This window comes from Perca flavescens, chromosome 22 (assembly GCF_004354835.1).
Source record: "Perca flavescens isolate YP-PL-M2 chromosome 22, PFLA_1.0, whole genome shotgun sequence".
Taxonomy (NCBI): domain Eukaryota; kingdom Metazoa; phylum Chordata; class Actinopteri; order Perciformes; family Percidae; genus Perca; species Perca flavescens.
In genome coordinates this window covers 12,113,275-12,136,275 of record NC_041352.1, presented here as the reverse complement: position 1 = coordinate 12,136,275, position 23,001 = coordinate 12,113,275, and the positions used below count along the sequence as shown (strand labels likewise).

The 23,001-nt window shown below is 39.6% G+C and overlaps 1 protein-coding gene across 1 annotated transcript in view; it reads right to left on the bottom strand.

Moving 5' to 3' along the window:
* LOC114549596 (contactin-associated protein-like 2) overlaps positions 1–23,001 on the bottom strand; it is a 59,111-nt gene that overhangs the window by 24,602 nt on the left and 11,508 nt on the right. Inside the window, exons 4-6 of the mRNA XM_028569975.1 lie at positions 22,249–22,392; positions 20,745–21,006; positions 5,405–5,554 (exon numbers count right to left, since the gene is read on the bottom strand). Of these exons, the coding sequence (XP_028425776.1) occupies positions 5,405–5,554; positions 20,745–21,006; positions 22,249–22,392 (556 nt within the window). The remainder of the gene's footprint in view (positions 1–5,404; positions 5,555–20,744; positions 21,007–22,248; positions 22,393–23,001) is intronic.

The following is a 23,001-nucleotide window of genomic DNA, read 5'->3' as shown; positions in this document are numbered from 1 at the left end:
CCAAATTTAGAATTAGCCATAAATTTTCATAAAACGGCCCATATTTGAGCTTTATTTAGTTGATTTCTCGCATGAAAAAATCTCAGAAGTGAATTTGGTAATGAAACATTGCAGTGTCTGAAATATGAGATTCTGTTGCGTCTCTAATGTGTGAGTATTGGGGATTCGCTCAACCAATCAGCGCGCGTCTCTAATGTGTGTGTATGGTGATTCGCTCAACCAATCAGCGCTCTAATGTGTGCATATGGCAATTCGCTCAACCAATCAGCTCATCTTAATATTCATGAGCATACCATATTTGGAAGAAAAGCTCTTGTTACAAATAGGGCCAAAACACAGGGATGAATAAGGGCCAATAAAATATCAACCAGGCCATTTTCAGCCCAACCAATGTTACATACCCCATTAGGAGACCATAAGGAACAAATTACCCTATATAATCATTCTATCACCCCTTTAACTACATGAATCACAATTAGACAAATAGAGGTTAACCTAAAACAAGACGGAACAAAGTCATTTTAATACACTAAGAGTAAGTGGTAGTAGCAGTAATACTTTGTTTACATAGTCTGGTTGAAACTGTGGTCACTGATCAACAACTGTTGCCAATGAACGCACAGCAGATTGATGCCTTAAAGCCATGAGATTTGAAGCAGATGGCTACCTGGATGAATACACAAATGACTCTCAGCAATGATCTGCAGCCTGTTTATAAAAGAACACGGATTGTTCATGATACTGAGGGGTGTCTGCTAATTAATGCACACTGAACAGTTACATAGAAAGTGCTGATGGAATATTGTTAGGGAGCTTTAGGACAGCTTGATGCGCTTGGCCTCTCTGACTCATCAAGCTGAAAGATCAGAGAGAGTAATTGAGGGCAAGGCAAAGGCCAAACTATCTTTTGTACACTTCCTATATTATTCGCTTACCTCTGTGCTGGGATGGAAATAAGTCCTTGAGTGTGATGAGGTGGAGAGTTCTGAATAAATGTTCTAGATATTCTGCCTGAGTTGTAAGTTAAGTGTGTTTCTGTATTCATGTGCGTTTGGGAGATTAAGAGCATGTGGTCAAAAAACACCCACACACTCTGTTCAAACAAGTTCACACATGCCCGCTCACACTAACCCTCATACACACGTATTCAGAATGAATGAATGAACAAATTAATGAAATCTTTATTTCGAACGATTAAAAGAATGTGTATATATATGTGTGTATATATATATATATATATATATATATATATATATATATATATATATATATATATATATATATATATATATATACTGTATGTATATAAAATGTATAAACACAAAAAAAGAGATAGGTAGAAGCCCTAGGCTTATTAGGTCCTAGCCCCAGTCTTTACCACATCTAAATCACTCAAACAAGATAAATCAAACAGACCATTTTAAATAATACAAAAATAATACTCAAATTTATGTCCTACTTTAAAGATGGCTTGATAACATAAAAGTTGGATAATCAGGAGGCCAGGGATTTGGTAAAATAACATAAAACCAGGTCATGAAATTGGAGGACTGATCAGACTAATATGAAATAAAATAATTCCTGGAGTTGAAAACAACCTACAGACTTCTTTAGTAATGATCAGTAGTTCTGCAGCCTTCAAACTTTGTAAAACTAATGAGTCCGGTCACAGTTGCTACCAATTCAACCCACACATTTCTCTGTGGTGATGCATGCATGTGTGAGTGAGTTGATGTGTGTACCAGAGGTGGGTAGAGTAGCCAAAAATTTTACTCAAGTAAAAGTACTGTTACTTCAGAATAATATGACTCAAGTAAAAGTAAAAAGTAGTCTTACTTAAGCAAGAGTAAAAAAGTATTTGGTGAAAAAACTACTCAAGTACTAAGTAACTGTTGAGTAACATCTGATTTATTCTTTAACACAAGCATTCAATCAGATGGACAAAAATACAAAAATAATCATCTTTAGGCAAATAGTTCATCCAATCGATTAAATACATTTTAATTAATTAATTAATTACAAAATAGATTAAATTAAAATAAGCCAGGTAAATTCAAGTACTTAAAAAATAAAATCAATAAAATAATAATACATAAAAAATAAATAAGCACAAGTAACACAAATTTCCAAACCTTTATACTTTTTTTACCAGGCTCTGCAGGCAGAACTAGAACAAGGTAATGGAGCTGCTGTTTGGCCCTTTTACTAAGGTAAACATGCTTTCATTATGAGGCCAAAGGCCTGTACTACGAAGCAAGGTCTGGGGTTAACGAGGTAACTTCAGGTTCACCAGGGTTTTCTGTATCACGAAGGTGGATCACTTGTTAACGGGTTCAATCGCCGTGGTAACTCATGCTGGACGCCTAACCTGGTCGGGAGCAGGTTATGTTGGAGATCAGAGATCAACCGGTGTAAAAGCAACGCCTACTGACCAATCAATACTCGATTGATAACAGCGTCACCGTTCTTAGAAGATCAGGCGGAGCTCGGTGCGCAGAGAGAGAGAGAGAGAGAGAGAGAGAGAGAGGGGTGCGCTCATACAAAAAACATTTAGAGACCGACAACCCCGTTAACATTCCCTGATGGGTATATTTATATTAAATATTGGCTATTTCTCGGCTTCTTGAGCCGTGTGTAATGTGCACAGCGGTTTGAATTATGTTTTTTATTTGCTCTCACGATCACTTCCACTGCCAGGGTTGCAACTGAAATAATAGGCTAAAGCAACGGCTGTTCATGGAAAGCACAAGTGTAATTATGGTCAGAGCTTGTGCCTGACTGATGGGGAAGTGATATTGATAAGCGTTGTGATTTACGCATCTACAGCGTCGCCTATTTCGTTTTGCCAGCTTTCCTTCCTGTTTCAGGAAGCAGCGACTGTATTGTGTTTTGCCTGTAAAACCGTGTCTGTGTTCTTCATATTTATGTAGAATTATAGTTTGCTCTTCTTATGTAAAATATGTGGCTATTGGTCATGTTGTGCAAACATTGCCTCTTTTATGTGAACATGCTAGATTGGGAAACCCTGGGTTGATTGAACTACTTGTTAACCACCGTCGTGACACAGCTGGCGGGACCGCGGTTGTTTAGGTTAGGTGAAGCCGGCTAACTGAAAAATAAATCCAGGCCATGTTGATCTGGCCTCTGGGGTGTTCCTCCTCATCTGTGTCTGCATTGCCGACGGCTGATTCTGACTGATTTTTGTTTTGCTGCGACTGTAAAGCTAACCCGTCCCGCCGCTGAGATTGAGTATGATCACGTGACGAGACTGCACGCACAACTAAGTTTGATTGGTGAAACACAGTCACGTGGTAGAGCCTTTAGCGGAAGTCTCTTTCTCTTTCAAAATAAAACATTAAAATGAGGCGTACGCGGGGGGATAAAAACAATGACCCGTAGAATACCAAAGAGGTAAAAAGAAACGAGCTCTGAGTAGCCTAATGTAGCGGAGTAAGTGTACAGTTTCTTCTTCACAAATCTACTCAAGTAAAAAGCATAGTGATTTAAAACTACTCCTAGAAGTAAAATTTTTTCAAAAACTTACTCAAGTAAATGTAACGGAGTAAATGTAATGAAGTAAATGTAACTCGTTACTACCCACCTCTGGTGTACACACAAGTGAAGGCCACGTGCAAGATTTTTTTTCTCAGTAATAGACAGACACAAAAATGATGTATATAGCACATACTGTACAGTGTATTGTTTGTGTCTACCTGTGTGTATATGAAAACATGATTAAGGTGTGTTTGGAGCCCTGTGTTTCCTCTGATGACGTCCAGGTACGGCCTCTGGGATTTTAAATCTCATTGCCACCCTTTCTCTCAGCCCCCCAGCTCTTTAGGACATAGCTTTTCCTTCATTTTTCCTTCTCAAGACTTGCACTCACTCACTATCTTTTACATTTGTCTGCCAAAATCTTCTCTCCGTCTCATCCCCTGTCTCTACTTTCTCTTCTTCCTTATCTTTCGTCTTCTCTTCAGTTTCCCTCTTCCGTTCTCTCACTTGCTCCGTCTTACTCCTCTGCCATCTTCAGGGGGTAAAGACATTACAGAGATCCTCTCCTCTCAGCCACTATTGATTCCCAACTCAGCTTACCAAAATCAATAAATCACCAATTGGATCAAAACAGAGACTAGAGGGTGAGAAGGAAGAAGAGAGTAGAGGAGAGAGAAACCAGAAAAGACAGACAAAAAGATGGAAAATAGAGAGAAAGTTGGCATGAAGGAGAGATAAGCAATAATTAAAGATAAAGTGGTAACATTAAATGACTCTGCAACCGCCCGGATTAAAGAATCCAAAAAAGCACTTCAAAAAATTCTTAAAAATTTTTTTTAGCAGGTATTTGATGCTTCCTGAGTGGAATGCAATTAGCATATCAAGGCCACAAAAGCTTAGATTCACAAATATAAAGTACAGAGTCATCATGGCCTCAAGGGGGATTCACTCAACAGCAGTGAAGAGTAAATTAAGATGGACAGAATAAAAGAATCTGTGTGTGAGGTGCTCTGATCCTTATTGACTGGCCTGGGGAAATGGTCGTGCTTGATGGAGGAGATTGTACTCCGATAGAGAGAGGGAGAGAGGCCTGACGGAGCTATCAGAGCCCAGACTATCTCTCTCAGTTACTGTAATTTCATACAGGTGCCCACACAGCCAACACACGCACAAAGTCACACGTGCACACTTAGCTACGGATCATCTTCCAACAGACAGACAGCAGTGTCTGGCATCATTAACCTGGCATCTTCCTAATTCAGACAGATTGTGGCTGCTCCATGTGTATGTGAGTTGGAGTGCGTTGCCCTCTGTATGGTTGTGTATGTGGTGGTCTAGTTGTGTCTGCGCTCTTGCTAAGTGAGCAACTTCCTGAACTCTGGCAACTGGGATATAGATTTCTAGCGGTATAAATGATTTATAGACATTTTTAGCCTGCAAAAGCCTGTTGGTACAGTTCATATAATAAGTTTCAAACACACCACCAACACATTTCTTTAAAAAATGATTATGTACAAACTAACCAAAATAAAGTAAAAGTAAAAGCAGATGAATCAACATGCATCTGAATAGGTTTCTGTGTCTTGGGCTCATTATAATTAAACAAGCAATAGGAGACTATGCAATTAAACACAAAAAGTAATATTTGTTAAAGACAACAAAGCAACCACAAACTGAACATGACAATAGTCCGTAGAATTTAAGACACAAGTATTCAGGATCGACTGACACAACCTGGATGTACGTGTAGTGAACATCTTATACTCTGATGCCTCCCTTGCCTCCTAGAGGGGCACTGAAGAGGAATGTGATGGGATGACTATAAATGCAGGTCGAAGTGAGGGCCGTGATGTTTTTTTTTTTTTTTTTTTTTTCAGATCTGTGGCGATAGTGTTGGGGTGACCCTTACCTCCCAAGTGATAGGTTCCTCCCGTGGTGATGGTGAGAGGTGAGGTGGAGCGCACAGCAGACGCCTCCTCGCCATCTATTGTCAACATGGCAAAGTTCTCCTTGGCGACCAAACGTATTGCGTGCCATTGGCCGTCATTAAGGCCTGTACCTGGAGGGGGCAAAGATTAAAACGTCTTCAGAAACTGTCACACATTGCAAAAGTATCTTTGTGCGAGTGTAAATTGTACAAAAAAACCTGGATCAAAGTCTAACATAAGAAAAAATGCATCACCACATTCTTTCATTCATTTGCAAACGGGTCCACATTAAGGACTGGTTACTTCTATTAGGACAAAGTTAACTGTGTTATAGGAGAATATAAAGGACCTGACTGGGATTTATGGAAAAGATGACTGGGTGACTCATCATGGGTGAGAGCTGCGTGGGTGGTGAAACTAAAATACAATTTCCGTCTGTGATGTGTGGCTATCTCTCTCGGTTTACATTCTACTTTGTCATACAGCAATTTGCACCCCTGTGTTTCTTCTATCTTCTGCCCCTGTCTCAGCTGACTGGGGAGTGTGTGGTCCAGACACAGTTAAGACATGCTCAGCGGAGAATCATCTTCCTGCCTCTACCACATTTTTGTCTCACTTCTACACGTGTTCTCATATGTATGCCAATGTTCCCCGATTCTTCCTCGCTTCTCTTTTGTTCTCTCTCTCCCCCTCTCAAAGCTGAGTGCAGCTTCCAGTCTCAAGGCCCCTGTGTCTCAACTCCATTAACTCTCAGAGAACCCTGTTTGCGTCTGAGTACCAGAGTGCATGTGTGCGTGTGTTCTCTATCTGTGCACGCAAGCTCTGAGCACTCTGTGAAAGTGTGTACAAGTCTGTAATGTGCTGCGTTGTCTGCATATTTCAATGTGTGTGTGTGTGTGTGTGTGTGTGTGTGTGTGTGTGCGTGCGTTGCGTTCGTGCATGTGGGTTTTGTGCTTCTCTCTCTTCCCTTGTAGCTGAGCTCCATTAAATATGAGTGATGTTTTGGAAAGGGACATTACTACTGGAGCCGAGAGAGAAGCCAGCTCACTCTCATCACCTTCTCCTCTATACATCACCTCTTACTGACACCAATCTCTATTCACCCTTCCCTCCCTGCCTCCCTCTCTGTCCCTGATTCTGTCTTCCGTCGCTCTGTCTTTATTTCCTTTCCTATATTTCTGCATTTCACTTCTTCCCTCTTTTTCTTTCTCTTTTTTTCTCCTCTCCTCTTGTGGCCATCTACTGTAGCATTGTCTATCTTTTTCAAAACGGATCCACTCACTGCTTCACTGACTATAATACATGAAGTTCAAGGTACGGTCATGTGCAAATCAATTTCAGCAGAGTGCATTTAATGGATCTGCATGCAAGTCAATACGCATGTAGCATGTGTGTAAGAGAGGGCACAAGCTTCTGTTGGTGCATTTGGTTCGTGTGTGGCAGTCTTTATCTGTGTCTTCACCATCTAAAAGGCACACTTTCAAAATTGTTTATTTCTTCCCAGAATGCACATGGAGACCCTTGCTTTCATGTCAGTGGGGAGTCTACACTAATTAATCAGCATCAGCGGGGTGACTATGTGAATGTGTGTGCGTGCGATCATGACAGTGACCTAAGAGCCAAGATGGCCACCTGCTGAGGGGTGTGACCGCTGCGGTCTTGTCCAGGCCAAGGCTGGTTAAATATGCACAAATCCACACATGCAACAGTACAAACACATTTCTACTAGGGCTGTCAGGGAATAAACAATGATACAGTTTAACATTGCACTGTTGTCGTGCTTAAGAAGTCATGAACTGAAAAGTAATAAAGGCAAAAAATTATGGAAGATGGCCTCTGCTTTGTCTGAAAGACAAAAAAAAAAAAAACACATAAGCCAGCTCTGGTAGAAAGAGACCTTGATGTGCTCCTTTACTGGCAATCACATTTCTAACTGTATATTGGTTTGATGTAAACACTATCAAGCCCTCTGCTCCATCCCGTCCATCTCTATAAACCTCTTGAATGTAATGGAAAATAGATACTGTGTAACCATGTGTCCCTCATCTGTTTTACATCGCCTGCAATAGCTTTGAATAACGTGCTTATCAGTGATAGCAGTGTTATTGAATCTTCACACTCCCTGCTGCACAGACGCACAAAAAAGTTACAGAAATATGTGGTGCACTCTCTCTCTCTTTGTGTAACACACGCCAAACACACAGGCTCAAATCACACAAAAATGATGGCTGTCTGTCCCAGATAAAAAGAGCACAGATAATGAAGGAGAATTGGAGAAGGAGGAAGAGAATTGTTCTGACTTGACTAGATAAAACTGTTTCATGGCTTCTTTTGGAGTTGTCATTCATATGCACAGGGCCTGATAACAAGGTAGAAGGCTGACTGGTCATTTTGCTCAGTTTTTGTTTTGAATGAAATAAAAATGAAAAAAATTGAACTGTGGGTTCACTTGCGTCATCTCACATTCTCACTTTGAATACTCATTTGAAAGGGAAAAAGTCTTTCCTACTGAAAATAGCCCATTACAACAACTGAAAGGTTGAGAATGATTTCACATAATAAATAATTAAATGTGGACCCACTGTAATTATATAATTTTAGAATTTTAAAATAACATTTGACCCAGATGGTGGATCATTCTTGTATGAACAGTTGTGGTCATTGCATCAGCTCACCTTGCCAACTCTGACAAGATAAATATAAGAGAGACTTCTCTTCCTCACAACACCTGTGTTCATTGCAAGACATTTGTTTAGAGTATATGCACTAAAAACATCAGATTCCACTTCATTTTTTCGAGGTATTTCTGGAGGGGTGAGGTTTGAGGGGTTCTCTGCTGCTGGTGTTTCTGTTCTGTCTGTCTGGGACATCAGCTCAAGGAGAGAGTGAAGGAGCTGACCCAGGCTTACAGACGAGTGGTCAGACTGAGAGGGATATCTGGGATGAGCTGAGAGCTCTGAGATACATGGTGGAGGAGCAAAAACGTGGAACTGACGAATACCAAGGCTGAACTGCAAACCCAGAGAGACAAAGTGGCTGTTCTCGAGAAAGAGAATACAGGTATATCGACAACACCAGTGATGTTTAGGCTGGGAATGCATTGACTTTTAATCTGCAAATTATTTTCTTAAAAGTGGAGGAGGCCGAGAGACTGATTTCTATTATGTAATTACCAAAATCAAGGAATTGGTAATTCTAGAAAAATCTGTAAAGAGCAGTTAAGAAATTATTGACTTTCTTGCTCCTAGTACAAGCAGCAGAACTGGCAGCACTGGTGTCCAGAGAGACAACCAGTGAGAGGGAAGGGCAGGAGCAGAAGAAAGAGGTGACAGCTCTCAGGGAAGAGCTGGATGAGACTAAACTACAGCTCAGCCGGAACAAATTGGATGAGATGGAAAGCACAATTTCAGGTATTTTGATACATTTTAAAGATTATTTTTTGGGGGCTTTATTTGATAGTGGATGGACAGAAAAGGGGGGAAAGAAAGAGAGGGGATGGCACACAGAGGCCCTCTGCAAAGGACTTAGCCTACATGGGGCGCACACTCTTACTGGGTGAGCTACACTCCGCCCCAAGAGACAGCCTACGGTTAACTATATATAATTGTATCTGACTTTAATGAGATTCACTTGAAACTAACCATTTGTTTGTATCCTCTGTTATTATATCTTAAAAAAATTCATTATCCACAATTCATGTGCCTTTGTTAAATGTTTCCATTTGGTGTTTACAGATCTGAAGGTGGCTTTCTCTGCTGGTTTGACCCCATTCAGGAAAGGGACCTGAAGCAGAAATACTGAAACTACACTTGTCTACAAAAGAGTCTTCCCAAATATCGGCGGGGCTTACAACTCAAATACAGGTATGTATTACCGCAAGCATCTTGATATTGTCTAAGGGACAGACGAAGTTGACCTCTCTGGTTGCAGGTATCTTCACAGCACCCGATGTATATGCAAAGCAGAAAGAATTTGACTTATAAGCTACAATAACTCATTTAATAAAATAATGGTCATGATCATCATCAAGCTATACTGTTCTGGCTCCTGTCATGAAAGGAAGAATGATCAACAGTTTTGTTGCTCCATTTATTCACAACTAAAATAATGGGTGTGCTACACTACATTACAATATGCTAGTCTCGCAATACAAGGATATTATAATAGAGATTTTCTCTATTTAAAAGCATCTCTTGTAATTTTCGATATACCAGGTACAGCAATTTAATATAATAACAGGCCAAGTGTTCTAAATCTAAAGGAACCAGAGATAGAGGTGAAACTGTAAAGTAAAAGTAAAGTTTGTTTTGTTTTAATGAAGTTGTTGAGGTTATGAGTAGCTCACGCCACTGCCTCTTTGCCCTTTGCCCTTTTTGGTCAAAGTTGTCTTCTAGACTAAATAAATAAATATTTTTTACGAACAAAATGTAACACCTGTGTTGAAGCGTTTCGGTATATTGAAAGTGTTATATAATAAAAATGGCAGGTGAATGGACAGCGACGACAGACAACGCTGCTGCCCTTGAACACACTGAGTGAACACACCCTTCTCACTTCATCAACCTAAATTAATGACATTGTTTGTAATGACAAAAGCAACAAATTGAACTGCAATATATCACATTGGCACATCAATGTTTGTGCATTGAAACTTAGTGCTTTGTTGTTTTTTTTTAACTGCCACTTAAAATGTGTGTGTACTGTACACATTCAAAAACACACAGATGCACATTCAGTGTTGACACATGGTGTTCATTGCCCCTGCTACCATGGTGACAGCAGATATGACTTCAACACATGACATTCTTCACACAGTAATGTCCCAAGTGTACCAACAGTAAAATCTAAAGATAGTTTATCACAGTAACAGAGGAAAACCAGCCAAGTGCCCGACCTTGTAGATAAAATGCTTAAACTTTAGCTGAAGGCAAACTGGATGACACCAACAGCAGCTGCTGGGGCTCCACCACTCTACGGATCGGGTCTTTGAGAGACCTTCTTGAGCATCAGAAGTTTTCCATTACTCACACTGTTACCTTCACTGTTGCCACAGACTGAGGAATGGGCTCAGGTCCAAAGTGTCAAAAAAAGTCTAGTAAAGCATAAAAGTGGGCAGACCAGCACCGCCATCCCTGACATCTGGGCTGAGCTAAAGGGAGTGGAGAAACATGGTAATAGAATAGAGGGTGGAGCTGACTGTCGGCAAGACTCAGCATCAATGCCAGTGAGACAAAGTGGCTGAGGTAGAGTGAGAACACGATAGAAAGAAAATGATAGAGCTAATGATACTTTACACAGTGTATGTTTTCTCCACTTTAAATGACATCTATGCCATACTAAGTGGATGTGCTTTGCATTTAACATTTAACATGACTTCACTCATACTCACAGTGTGACAGGTTTAACTAGCTGGGTACAGTCGGACCTTTGCATTAAGCTGTGCTCTAATGAAGTATACGTGTGGTAAATAGATGGCTTTCATCACAGTTCTAATTATCAGAGTGAAATAAAGCAACAGACAAAACTATTATTTAGGTAAGTAGTGTGCATCATTACTATTATTATTATCACAATTTTGTCAGCATGAGTCAGCAAATGAAATTAAAATTGCATTTAATGACCTTATCAACTCTAAAATTCTGAAAGGGGGGCAATAAACCAGTGCTTCCTATAATGGCAGTTAACACATATTACATATTACATCTGCATAAACAAGACAAGTGATGATGTTTATGAGAAAAGCACTACTTATGTCCAATACAAGGGCCACCATGTAACAAAATACAACTACATGTTTTATGATTGTATGTGGGTTCATTTAAGTAATTTTCTTTTGTGTCAGTATATGGAAAATTTTGAAAAAAAAAACAAAGGGAAATCATTCTTGTATGAACAGCTGTGACCATTGCATCAGCTCACTTTCCTAAATATGGTCAAGGACGGCCTTCTTGTGCCAACTCTGAAGAATATAAATAATAAGAGAGACTTCTCTTCGACCACGTCAGTGGGAGACATTTTTAGAGTATCTGTACCCTGAAAAAATCTGATTCCACTTCATTTTTTCGAGGTATTTCTGGAGGGGTGAGGTTTGAATGAGGGGTTCTCTGCTGCTGGTGTTTCTGTTCTGTCTGTCTGGGACATCAGCTCAAGGAGAGAGTGAAGGAGCTGACCCAGGCTTACAGACGAGTGGTCAGACTGAGAGGGATATCTGGGATGAGCTGAGAGCTCTGAGATACATGGTGGAGGAGCAAAAGGTGGAACTGACGAATACCAAGGCTGAACTGCAAACCCAGAGAGACAAAGTGGCTGTTCTCAAGAAAGAGAACACAGGTAGTATATCAACAACAAACAAACAATGACTAATAATCTGCAAATTATTGCAGACTGATTTCTGGTATGTAATTACCAAAATCACAGAGTTTGTAATTGCAGAAAAATCTTGAAAGAGCAGTTAAGAAATGATTGACTTTCTTGCTTCTAGTACAAGCAGCAGAACTGGCAGCACTGGTGTCCAGAGAGACAACCAGTGAGAGGGAAGGGCAGGAGCAGAAGAAAGAGGTGACAGCTCTCAGGGAAGAGCTGGATGAGACTAAACTACAGCTCAGCCGGGACAAATTGGATGAGATGGAAAGCACAATTTCAGGTATTTTGATAAGAGACAGCATAGTTTAAGCCTATAACTTTCTAAATATAAAACTGACTTTTATGGCTTTCCCTTCTAACTAACAATTTGTTTATATCCTCTGCTATTGCTATATTAAAAAAATGTCTGTTTTTAAGTGTTTCCATTCCGTGTTTACAGATCTGAAGGTGGCTTTCTCTGCTGGTTTGACCTCTTCAGGAAAGGTTGGACCATTCAATACTGAAACAACACTCGTCTACAAAAGAGTCTTCACAAATGTCGGCGGGGCTTACAACTCAAATACAGGTACGTATTACCGCAAGCATCTTGATATTGTCTAAGGGACAGACGAAGCTGACCTCTCTGATTCTCTGGTTGCAGGTATCTTCACAGCACCAGTCAGCGGCTATTACTATTTCAGATTCACTGCCTTCAACAACAAGAACGGAGAGTGGTTGGCAGTGAATTTATACCATAATAGTGAGAGAATGTTGCATAATTCTGAGCAAGCTAATGGTCATACTTCCATATCAAATGCATTAATTCTTCGGGTGCTAAAGGGAGGTGTGGTCTATTTGCGTCTTCCTGCAAACAGTGCGCTTAATGATAATATGGATACCTTTAACACCTTTAGTGGTTTCCTGCTGTTCCCTTGGTGACTTTCAGGTATAATTTTAACTTCATCAAGGCCTTGAGGATTGTGCCACTATCCAGTTGTCTATTACACTACATGTCATTCATACTTTGTGAATATTGTCTTGGTTATCTCAGTTTGACCAAGTCATTTATATACAAAGCAGAAAGAAGTTGACTTGTAAGCTAAAATCACTCATTAAATAAACTAGTGTGCATTATCTGTTTTGGCTCATGTCATGAAATGAAGAATAGTAATTTTACTCCAAAGGTTTTGTTATACTGACATAAATGATATACTGTAATTTTAAGATAGCCCCAAGCTAGGGTGAAGGGTCACCAAGACTCAGCATCAATGCCAGAGAAACAAAGTGGCTGAGGTGTAGAGTGAGGACACGATAGAGAGAAAATGATAGAGCTAATGATAGAGCTAGCTTTACACAGTGTATGTTTTCTTCACTTTAAAAGAGTGGATGTGCTTTGCATTTAACATGTTTTATTGAATGACTCAATTAATACAGTGACAGGTTTAGGAGCTGTGCTCTAGTGTCTCAGTGAACCTTTGGTAAATACATTTGTAGATGTCTTTTATCACGGTTCTCATTATTAGAGTAAAAAACAAATATATTACAATATCTAAAAATATTTTCGATTTATTTATAGCTATTTGTTACCCATAGTTTCTAAATAGAGGGCACAGACATTTAGCACATTGCTTGAGATTCATCTATACTACATGGTGTTAGTGCCCAAAGAGAAACAATGGTATTATGAAGTAAAAAAAAAAGCCCAGACCCAGAAAGACCAACCAACACCGAAGATTCAAGAGTGTCTTGCTCACAACTAACCAAGAGCAAGTGCTATCCTGCTGGTGTGTGTGTGTATATATATCTGTCTATGTGTAAGTGTGCAGGTATTGCATTTCTATTGATTTCAGCTATATTTGCCACGAGGGATGAATGATGGATCACAGACAGTAACATCAGACTGATCCAATTTTAAGAATGAGGGAGAGCTAGAGAAAGCTAAATGCATCCATACATAATTCATTACATAACTCAACTTCATTCTGAACTGTGCAGTAATTCTGAAATATAAATAGCAAACGGCACAAAGACTTGCAGAGATGCATTATGTAGGAATGACAAGATCAGAAAAGTATCTCTGGTCACTACTTCATAAAGTCCTAAAATACATAATGGGTGCAGTTACTGATGAGCCCACCTGATGAAATGGCAAAAAACAGGGGGGGGTATTAAAATTCTTGGAAGTAGAAACTGATTACATAGATATCAAAAAGTAATATGCAACCATTTTAACATTATCATATGGGGAAGAAACCTTATTCATGACTTATCCTGAATGTTTTTGTTCTTTGTTTTATCTCCCTCGGAGCATGTTGGGGATATTACATATCTCAGTGCAACAACCTTGTCCAGTGTGGATATTATTTCTGCAACATTATTACTCTGCTCCTTTTTCTGCTTACTTTTCTTTCTTTTCACAGTCTCTCTCATCCTTACTGCTCCTCTTTTCTCTCCTTTTCCCATCGTTTTTCTTCTCTCCTCTTCTCTCCCACTTTTTCAATTACACGTTGATCCTGTATATACAGTATAAATGATTTTACCTGCTACTAATGTATGAGGCCCTCTGGCATTCATGAATTTACACCCCTATCTCCTACACTCCTAAATATTCCGTCCTTCAAGATGGTTTGAAGAGCTTTGCACATTTTCACTGATGCCAATATGCCAACCACACAAAGCCTGAGAATGTAACACATTAAGCCTTGCCTACACACACACACACACACACACACACACACACACACACACACACACACACACACACACACACACACACACACACAAACACACTGAGACACACACACACACACACACTCGGGGGGAATGAAACAATATAACATTATAATCGTGGGTTGCTGTAGTATGTTTTCCCCCTCAAATCTATGCCTCAGGCCTTTCTATTATTGTAATGCCTAATGCTTCCTATATGGACTGTGCAAGTAAGCTTGTGCGTGTGTGACTGATAACACACAAAATGTTGCATCTCAAAGGAACTGATGTTGAACACATGCATGAAAGAACACACGCACATAACATAGCTAAAACGTTCTGCTTTAGAGGTGGCCCTAATCAAACAGTGTATGCTGCCTGTGACCACATTTCCCTGGTGGTATCAAACAGGACAGCATACCTCTTTCATAATATAATGATATACAGTTGAAGAGATATGTAAAAGTATTGAAAGGAAATTAAAGCAATGACAACATGAAATGTTGGAAATTAAATCATGAAATAATAATATTTCGCTTGTGGACCTGGACCCTACTAATGACCACATTACCATACAATACAACTTTATTGTCAGCCAGGGCTGAATTTCTTTGTGCATCCCTGGGTAGCTCGTATAAAAAAAGAGGACATAGACATACATACAAACATACATAAGATGAATAACACCAAAAGACATACATGAAACATGACCACAAATAACATAAACTCCCAAGTAGGAAAACAAAGAAAACATGTATAACAACAGAACATGACATGAACATACACACAGACAAGGTCTTGGAGACGTATAACCCTGAATAAATATTGCCTTGGATTGGATTTAATGTAGCTGGTTTAACACAAGGATAGATTGATGTATGAAAGAGTTTTAAAGTCTGATGCGATTGAAAGAATGAACAATGTGTAGGAGTGGGAAAAAAACCCATTTTGTTTTCTTCTAGGAACAAGCATTTCTGAATTTGCCTTGTGTCAATCCTTAGTTGCATTTATGATTATCTTGTTATTGGGATACTTGTCACAGTCTAAAAGAATACAAGGAGATGCAGGGAGCTAAATCCCATTCAATTCATGTTTTCTACATTTAACATTTAATTCATCAAGATTAACTATCATTACTTACACCTTTTGTCCAACCAGGAGTACAAAAACATATTTCCTCACTTTGGTGTATGAAATTAGATTTCTCTGTCTCTGCAAAAGCACTGGAGACAGTGGAGTATTGTTTCCATGGAAACAATCCTGGTGCCCAATAATTTTATAATTAATCAAGAGGGTGATCAGATGATAGCATCTTCAAAACACATACTCAAAGACAAATACCAACACTCAGCAGTTCACTGGTTTTGGTTTACTGGATCATTTCGAACCAAGCTGTTGTATAATCCTTACCAATGAGTGATGAGAGCAAAAGAAAAGAGAGATAATAAGTAAGTAAAAGCAAAGTGATGGAAAAATTAGATCAGAGTCCCTGCAGGAATCGGGCCACCTTTTTCTGTTGAGCCCGGCCCGCGTCCGACAGAGCAGTAACCAAACCCGACCCGAGCCCGACAGGCGTTAAGATATTTATGTCCGAGCCCGACCCGAGCCTGACACAGTTAAAATCTCGTTTTTATTTCTCTTACTAATGACACATGTACGTTTGTTTGTGTGGAAAGGCCACTTTTATTAAGCAACTGTAAGAAGGCATTCGGAAATATCAACAGATGAGCGCATCAGCGCACACGGGGCAACAAGTGCACGTTAACACAGGCACACACCTACATAAAAGCTTTTTTAAATTTAAAATGTTCAATGCCTTATTGTGCTGATGTGCCCGAGTCCGACCCAAAACCGAACATCCTTTCTTAAATATCTGTCCGAACCTGGCCCGTCAGGTAGGCTCGGTTCAGGTATCCATCCTCTAACACACACACACACACACACACACACACACACACACACAGTTAATGAGACACCCACAATCTAGGCCTCATCTTGCCTTTAGTTTCATCCTTGTCTTTCTGTTTGAGATGAGGAAGTGGATGAAATGTTCAAAGTTTTTACAAATGAAAGAATAGCATGTTTCCGCAGGTCACAAACAGCCTTAGAGCTTTCTCACACTCACACACACACACACAGACACACACATATGGCAGACACACACACACGCAAAACCACACAGCCGTAGACTCACACACACATTTTGAATATGTGTATATGCATAAGGGGGTTCATTTGAGTCTGTTCCTAGTAGCAGACGAGATCTACTGTACCTGTCACTCTGTCTCCAATTAGAGAGATACATTTATTTCAATGGCCTGGGACCCACCGCGGACAGAATGAGGTTATGAAGAGATATTCAGGTGATTTTTACACCATCAGAGACATACAGCACTTATGCACCACATTCCATCCTTCATCTACCTTCCCTTTTTATACTGCACCTGCTGATTCACTTGGGTTTTGCAGAAACCCTTTTGGAAATTACTAGCTGGTAGTTTGAGGGTAATGCTCATAATACAGTCATGCATAAAGAAGATTGATGAATTATCCCTTTAGTCCAGTGCTGAATACCCCCCTCTTACAATATATACATATGAATCACCACCACAAACACAAGAAGGCTCCAGAGCAAACTCATCTCTGAGCCTGGATATATTTTACTGGATAATGTGTTAGCACACAACTGTCTGGCATTACTGACACACCCAGAGCAAACATAGCAACATAGGCGTCCTGTTGGGAGTCCTATTACTCACCACCTGTGTGAAATGCTCAACATTATTTTGCAATTTTTGCCTTGAGAACTCCTGAGAAAACCCAATATCTGTGTCTCATGGGCTTGTTAGATGTTTGTCTCTGAATTACACTTGCAAAAATTCAATCTCTCTGCTACATTGTACGAAACATTGAATCAAAAATGAAATGAAAGCTGCAAACAAGGGTGCTCATTGTTAGTGAAAAATGTAGTGCTCACAATTCCTTCCCTTTGATTCATTTGATTTAATGTTAATTTAGGAAAAATAAAATATTGGTTAATGAAGCTTTAAATAGTACGACGAGTTACTGAGAGTAAAACATTGGAAATTAGCCTTTGGGCTATAATCTGGCACTTTTACGTGTACTGCTGTACATGTTCATTAAATGTGCATTGTCCTTAAATAAAAAAAAAAAAAAAAAAAAAATAAATAAATAAAAAAAAATATAAGACAAGATAGAATAAAGCAGTGCTGTCAGTTAAACGCGTTATTAACGGTGTTAACGCAAACCCATTTTAACTGCGTAAATTGTTTTATTGCGAGATTAACGTTCTTTTTGGCCTAGCAAACTTTGTAGTTTTTGTCAAATCCTATTGCAACAACTAGTAACATTAGAAAAACTACAATACCACACCGGATCTAACTAGACCAGAAACACAACAACATGCCGCACACACTTGTATGGGCTTGCGAGTTGGCCAAGGAGTAGTAGGCTAACGTTACGTTTTGAGTGGATGGCGAGCATGAGACACCGAAATGGATGCCAATAAGATTCTGAATGGATGTTTACTTTTAAAAAGTTGCCAAATGGTTCCATTGACAAGACCAAAGTGATCTATGTGTTTTGTTGAGCTATCATCGCAGCACGTCCAGTCTGAAATACCACCTAATGGCCAAGCACACAGCTGATGCAAATTCTCCACCCCCTCGTCAAAGCCAGGCAACAAAAGCACAAAGCAAGCCAATCCACTTTTCCATTATGATAAGAGCATTGAAATCAGAAAAAATAAAAATAAATCAAGGGACATTTACAATAGATAAATATGTGCGATTAATTGCAATTAATTGCGAGTTAACGATGACATTAATGCGATCAATCGCGATTAAATATTTTAATCATTTGACATCACTAATATAAAGGTGAGAAAATTCTCAAACACGTGGCTCACTTATTTTCACATAATATAAATATCAGGTGGTGCATGTGATATAAGAGTTCACCTAATCATGTGGTTTCTCTGAAGACTCTTCCCTTCACAGATAACAGATCAGACAAAAATCAAAGACTAATACATCATTGACACAAAGTGTGCCTCCTGGTGAGGCCTACTGAGTGGTTGGTGCACCAGTGTGCGGAAAAAGATCTTCATGCATTAGCATGAGAAGGAGGGTGCTGTAAGGGCTGTAAATCAGTGGAGTATGTCTGTGCGGTTTTACCTTCCAGCAGATGCCTGATTATATGTATGAATAAGCTTGCGTTAAATAGCTTGATAAGCAATCTATCCCAAAAGAAAACAGGAGCGTGTATTCTCAGTAAGAACCTCTCTTTTCTCTCGCTCACTCTCTCCTTCCTAGCGTGTGCATATCTGCATGTCTCTCCGCAGTATATTTGCCATTAAGAGGGACTAAGCATTTCATTACAAGTCTACTGAGCTCCCACTGTGTCATTGGAGCCAGTGTGGCTTTCTTTCTGAGAGATACTAATAACTGAATCAAAGAAGGGAGCGTGTGTTTGTGTGCAAAATTCTGTGTTTGTGTGTCTGTGTATTCTAGTAATACTGATGTAATCGCAGGCTCAAGCCCAATTAGCCTAGAGGGTAACTCTGTAATAATCCCTACCCCTGGGCATAATGGCCTATTAAAGCAACAGTGGACAGAATAAATGAGTGTGTCTAAGGAAAGGGAGGGAAGGAGGGAGGGGAAGAGAATGAAAGAAAGAGAGCCAGGAAATCCGAGTAACGGAACGGTAAAAGAGGTGCAAGGATAAGAGGAACAGAAGAAGACTTTTCAAAGATTTCACTCAAATACTAAAACACTGTCCTTGCAATAGGGAAGCATTATACTAAATTACACATCTTTAAGCATGATTAGTTAATTTAACAAACACTGGATTGTGTAGCCACATCTTGAAAGCATTCTTTATATGTTTTATTTATAAAGCATGTTCTACAACGAGCATGTCAAGACAGAGTCTGTGGAGAGGGGAGATCTAATCCAGACCAAGAGGAATATCTCAACTGAGACTATAAACATGATTGCTTTGATGAGACAAGTAGTTGTGTGCTAATGCTTTAAAAGTAAAAGACAGTATAAGTCTGTCAGTAATGAGTAGAGGGTAAAATTAAGGCCAGGACGTAAATGAGCTAAGTCAGACCTTTAACAGTAAAAGCACCTTCTGTATGCATCACTTTTTCAGCAAGTTTCCAAATGTGGATATTGTCTTTACCTGTACCAAACCAGCCAAATACAGATATGCAAGAAGTCAGTTTAGCTGTAGTTCAAACATCCATACTTTGCTCTTTACCCAACACTAAACCCTATGCAATAAATGTCAGTGGGAAGCAAATAATTCTTCATATTTCCGTAGTAGATTTGTGACAATGACATATTTGGAATACAACAGAGGATACAACAGTGATATTGCTAATTTGTGTTATGATTGAAGATAAATGCAGTTCCAACAAAACAGATTCTCGTTTAAACCCACAGTTTGTAATTTATCCCACTAGGGGTCTCTCAATTAAAACAATAACAAAAATTGGACTCTGATATCGGATCATGGGAGTTTTTGTCTTCATTGTTCAACAACCACCATTGCTGATGAAAATCTATCTGATGTGACTCAGGCAGAAATAATGTTTACGGACGGGGTAATGTGTTAAAGTTTCCATTTTTGTTACGCTTATTCACGTTATGTCATTTTATTTTACTGAAATAGCCGAAAATATAAGTAGCTAATGAACGTTAAATTGCTAACTTATTAGATGAGTTTACTACCCATAAAGCTACTGTAGCTAATGTTATGTGGCAAATGTAATCGTGGGGTAGCCCAGCGCTGTAATCTGTGGTCAAAATAATGACCCTTGGGTCGCTTGGTTCACCGATGCGTTTACGCTTTACAAGGACATCTTCGGTGACAGAACGCACAGCAAATAGCAAATAATCATGCTCCATCACAAGTCAGCAATACAAACAATAGTAAACAATTGTTTACTTCCTTCCTCACTCTTTGAGGTATCATCTGGTGCTTCCCATGTTTCCCTGGAAGTAAGAGCAACTAGAGAGGGCTAAGGGGACATATGACAGCATTGACAGATGTACTAAATGTAACAGACCATGACAAAATTACAGATTCCTCTTGCTTTGAACATTGTTGGAAACATTTGGGATAATGTAGTACACAACTCTATAAAATAAATAACATCTAGTTTCATAGACATTTGAATGTGGAAATGTTACAAATGATATCCTTAAATGTGTGGTGCGTGTTCATGTGGGTGGGCAAACTCACCTGACGATAAGTCTACCCGGTTGTTCGTGGTCGCCTTCGTCACATTGATATGAACTGCAACCTTGCTGTCCTCGAGGGAGATCTCCAGCGTGCCATCGTCAAGATTACTGAAGAAGAGGAGCCCGTCGGGATTCCACGTACGAAACTGGAAGCTCACAGATATTGTGTTGTGATTGGCTCGACCCGGCAGCTGCAGGAAGCTGGTGGCATTGAAAAAGACCGGGAAGGTGTGGGTCTCCACACAGGAGAAGGACAGGTTACGCTGCCAAGTTAGAGAGAGAAAGAGATGCCGACAACGAGAGATAATAGGAAGTTATCAATTGATCTTCAAAGAGAGAAGTCAAAAACAAAGCTAATCCCTTTTAACTGTGGGCTTGTTTGTGAAGTTGTTTATATGTTTTAAATGCCCCAACACTTTAGGAAATCATGTATTTATTCTTTTCATTTATTCATGTTTACCTTCAGATGCTTCTGACTGAAGCTAGATTCAAAGACTGTTGCTTGTACACATTAGAGAAATTTGTTTTTTTCGGCTCACACTGTCTTTGAAACCAGGGTAGAGGTATTGTAACCTGGGTGATGTTTGCGTGCTAAAGGAAAACAAACACTATTGTGGATTTTAGTCACTAATTACCATTGAGCTTCTTCAACCATGTGCTCTTAATCAAATCATTAAAACATGCACAATATTGAGCTGCCTTAACAACTGTAGATGATTCCTGATTGCTTCTGCCTGTGTTTGTGTGTGTGCGTGTATGTGTGTTTCTGGAATTTGAGAGCAGATCTGTTTAGATTAGAAATGCATGAATGTGTGAGTCATCAGAGAGGTGTGGCTCTAACGAACTTGATTAGTGTCTCCATTCGTTCAATCAGTTCACCAGAGATCAAAGAAAATACACTGGCTGTCCACTGATGAGGAAGAGCAGGAGAAGTGGAGAGACGGGAGCTCTGTAACTCTCAAGTAACTAATTTTAAGGATGGCGAAACCCTTAATGTGCTGAAGTTACATCTAGCAGTCATCCAGAGTGCATTTGATGAGGGAAAGAAAGGCATTTAATATGTTCCTAATTCTGTTAAAAAACAAACTGTTCCACAGTCGTTGCAGTGAAATTCTGCCTTTGGTTGCTGCGAAATGGCAGCCTTGATATCAAGAGGGAGCACAAAGACAGGAGGCAAACACATGGAGGGGCCACTGATGGGTCAGCTGTGTCTGATTAATTATGAATCTGTTAAACTATTTTGGTACGGTGAATTATTTGCCCCCTCACTCAGGTCAGGTACAGAGTTAGTGTGACAATAATGAGGATGTTAAGTATTCAGCTGATAAGCATAGTATTTCAAGCTCTTTAGATTTACATGTGCATTGTGTTTCTATATATATATATATATATATATATATATATATATATATATATATATATATATATATATATATATGTATATATATGTGTGTGTATGTATATGAGAGTGTCTGTCTGTGTGTGTGCATGCACATTTCCCTTACAAAGCTGGAGGTGTCTAGCTTCTTTCGACGGGCCAGGTCTGTAATGTTGTCTCCATTGTAGTTGATGCTCTCCATGCAGCCTTTAAAGTTCTTCCTCCCTCCTCCCACTGGCTTCCCACTGTATGGCATCCCCCCAAAACTTAACTAGAGAAGAACAGAGGGCAAAGGGGTAAAAAGAGATGGATAGTGGAACAAATACAGATTATTTAGAGCTTCCTTTAGCTTTGAGTGGTTTCTCCCTCTACTGCTAAAACACTGCAAAAAGCAACATAAATGTAACATGAAATTAAACATTTTTATTCAGAAAATCATGTTTAGTCATTTCTACAGTTGAACATGTGTTTGTTTTCTTCCTTTCAGACATAGCTCTGAGGTAAACCAAGATGATGGAGGGTGGTTCGCAATTACCAGTCAATATGTGCCTTTCTATCAGTGTGTGTGTGTGTGTGTGTGTGCGCGCATGTGTGTATTTGTCTGTGTCTGTAGTGACGCTCCAGTAGTCTTAGTAATTATTGTCAATGGTAGACACAAATGCAGCCGGATATTTAGTCCACAGGGTTAAATGCGAGCAGAAAACACACAGACACGCAAGCACATACACAAAGACACACAAGATGGAGTGTTTGGACTAGATAGAGTACAGTGGTACACTTAGTAGAGAGACTCAGTCAGGCAATAACACTGCCAGGATCCATTCAGGCTTTACCACACACACACACACACACACACACACACACACACACACACACACAC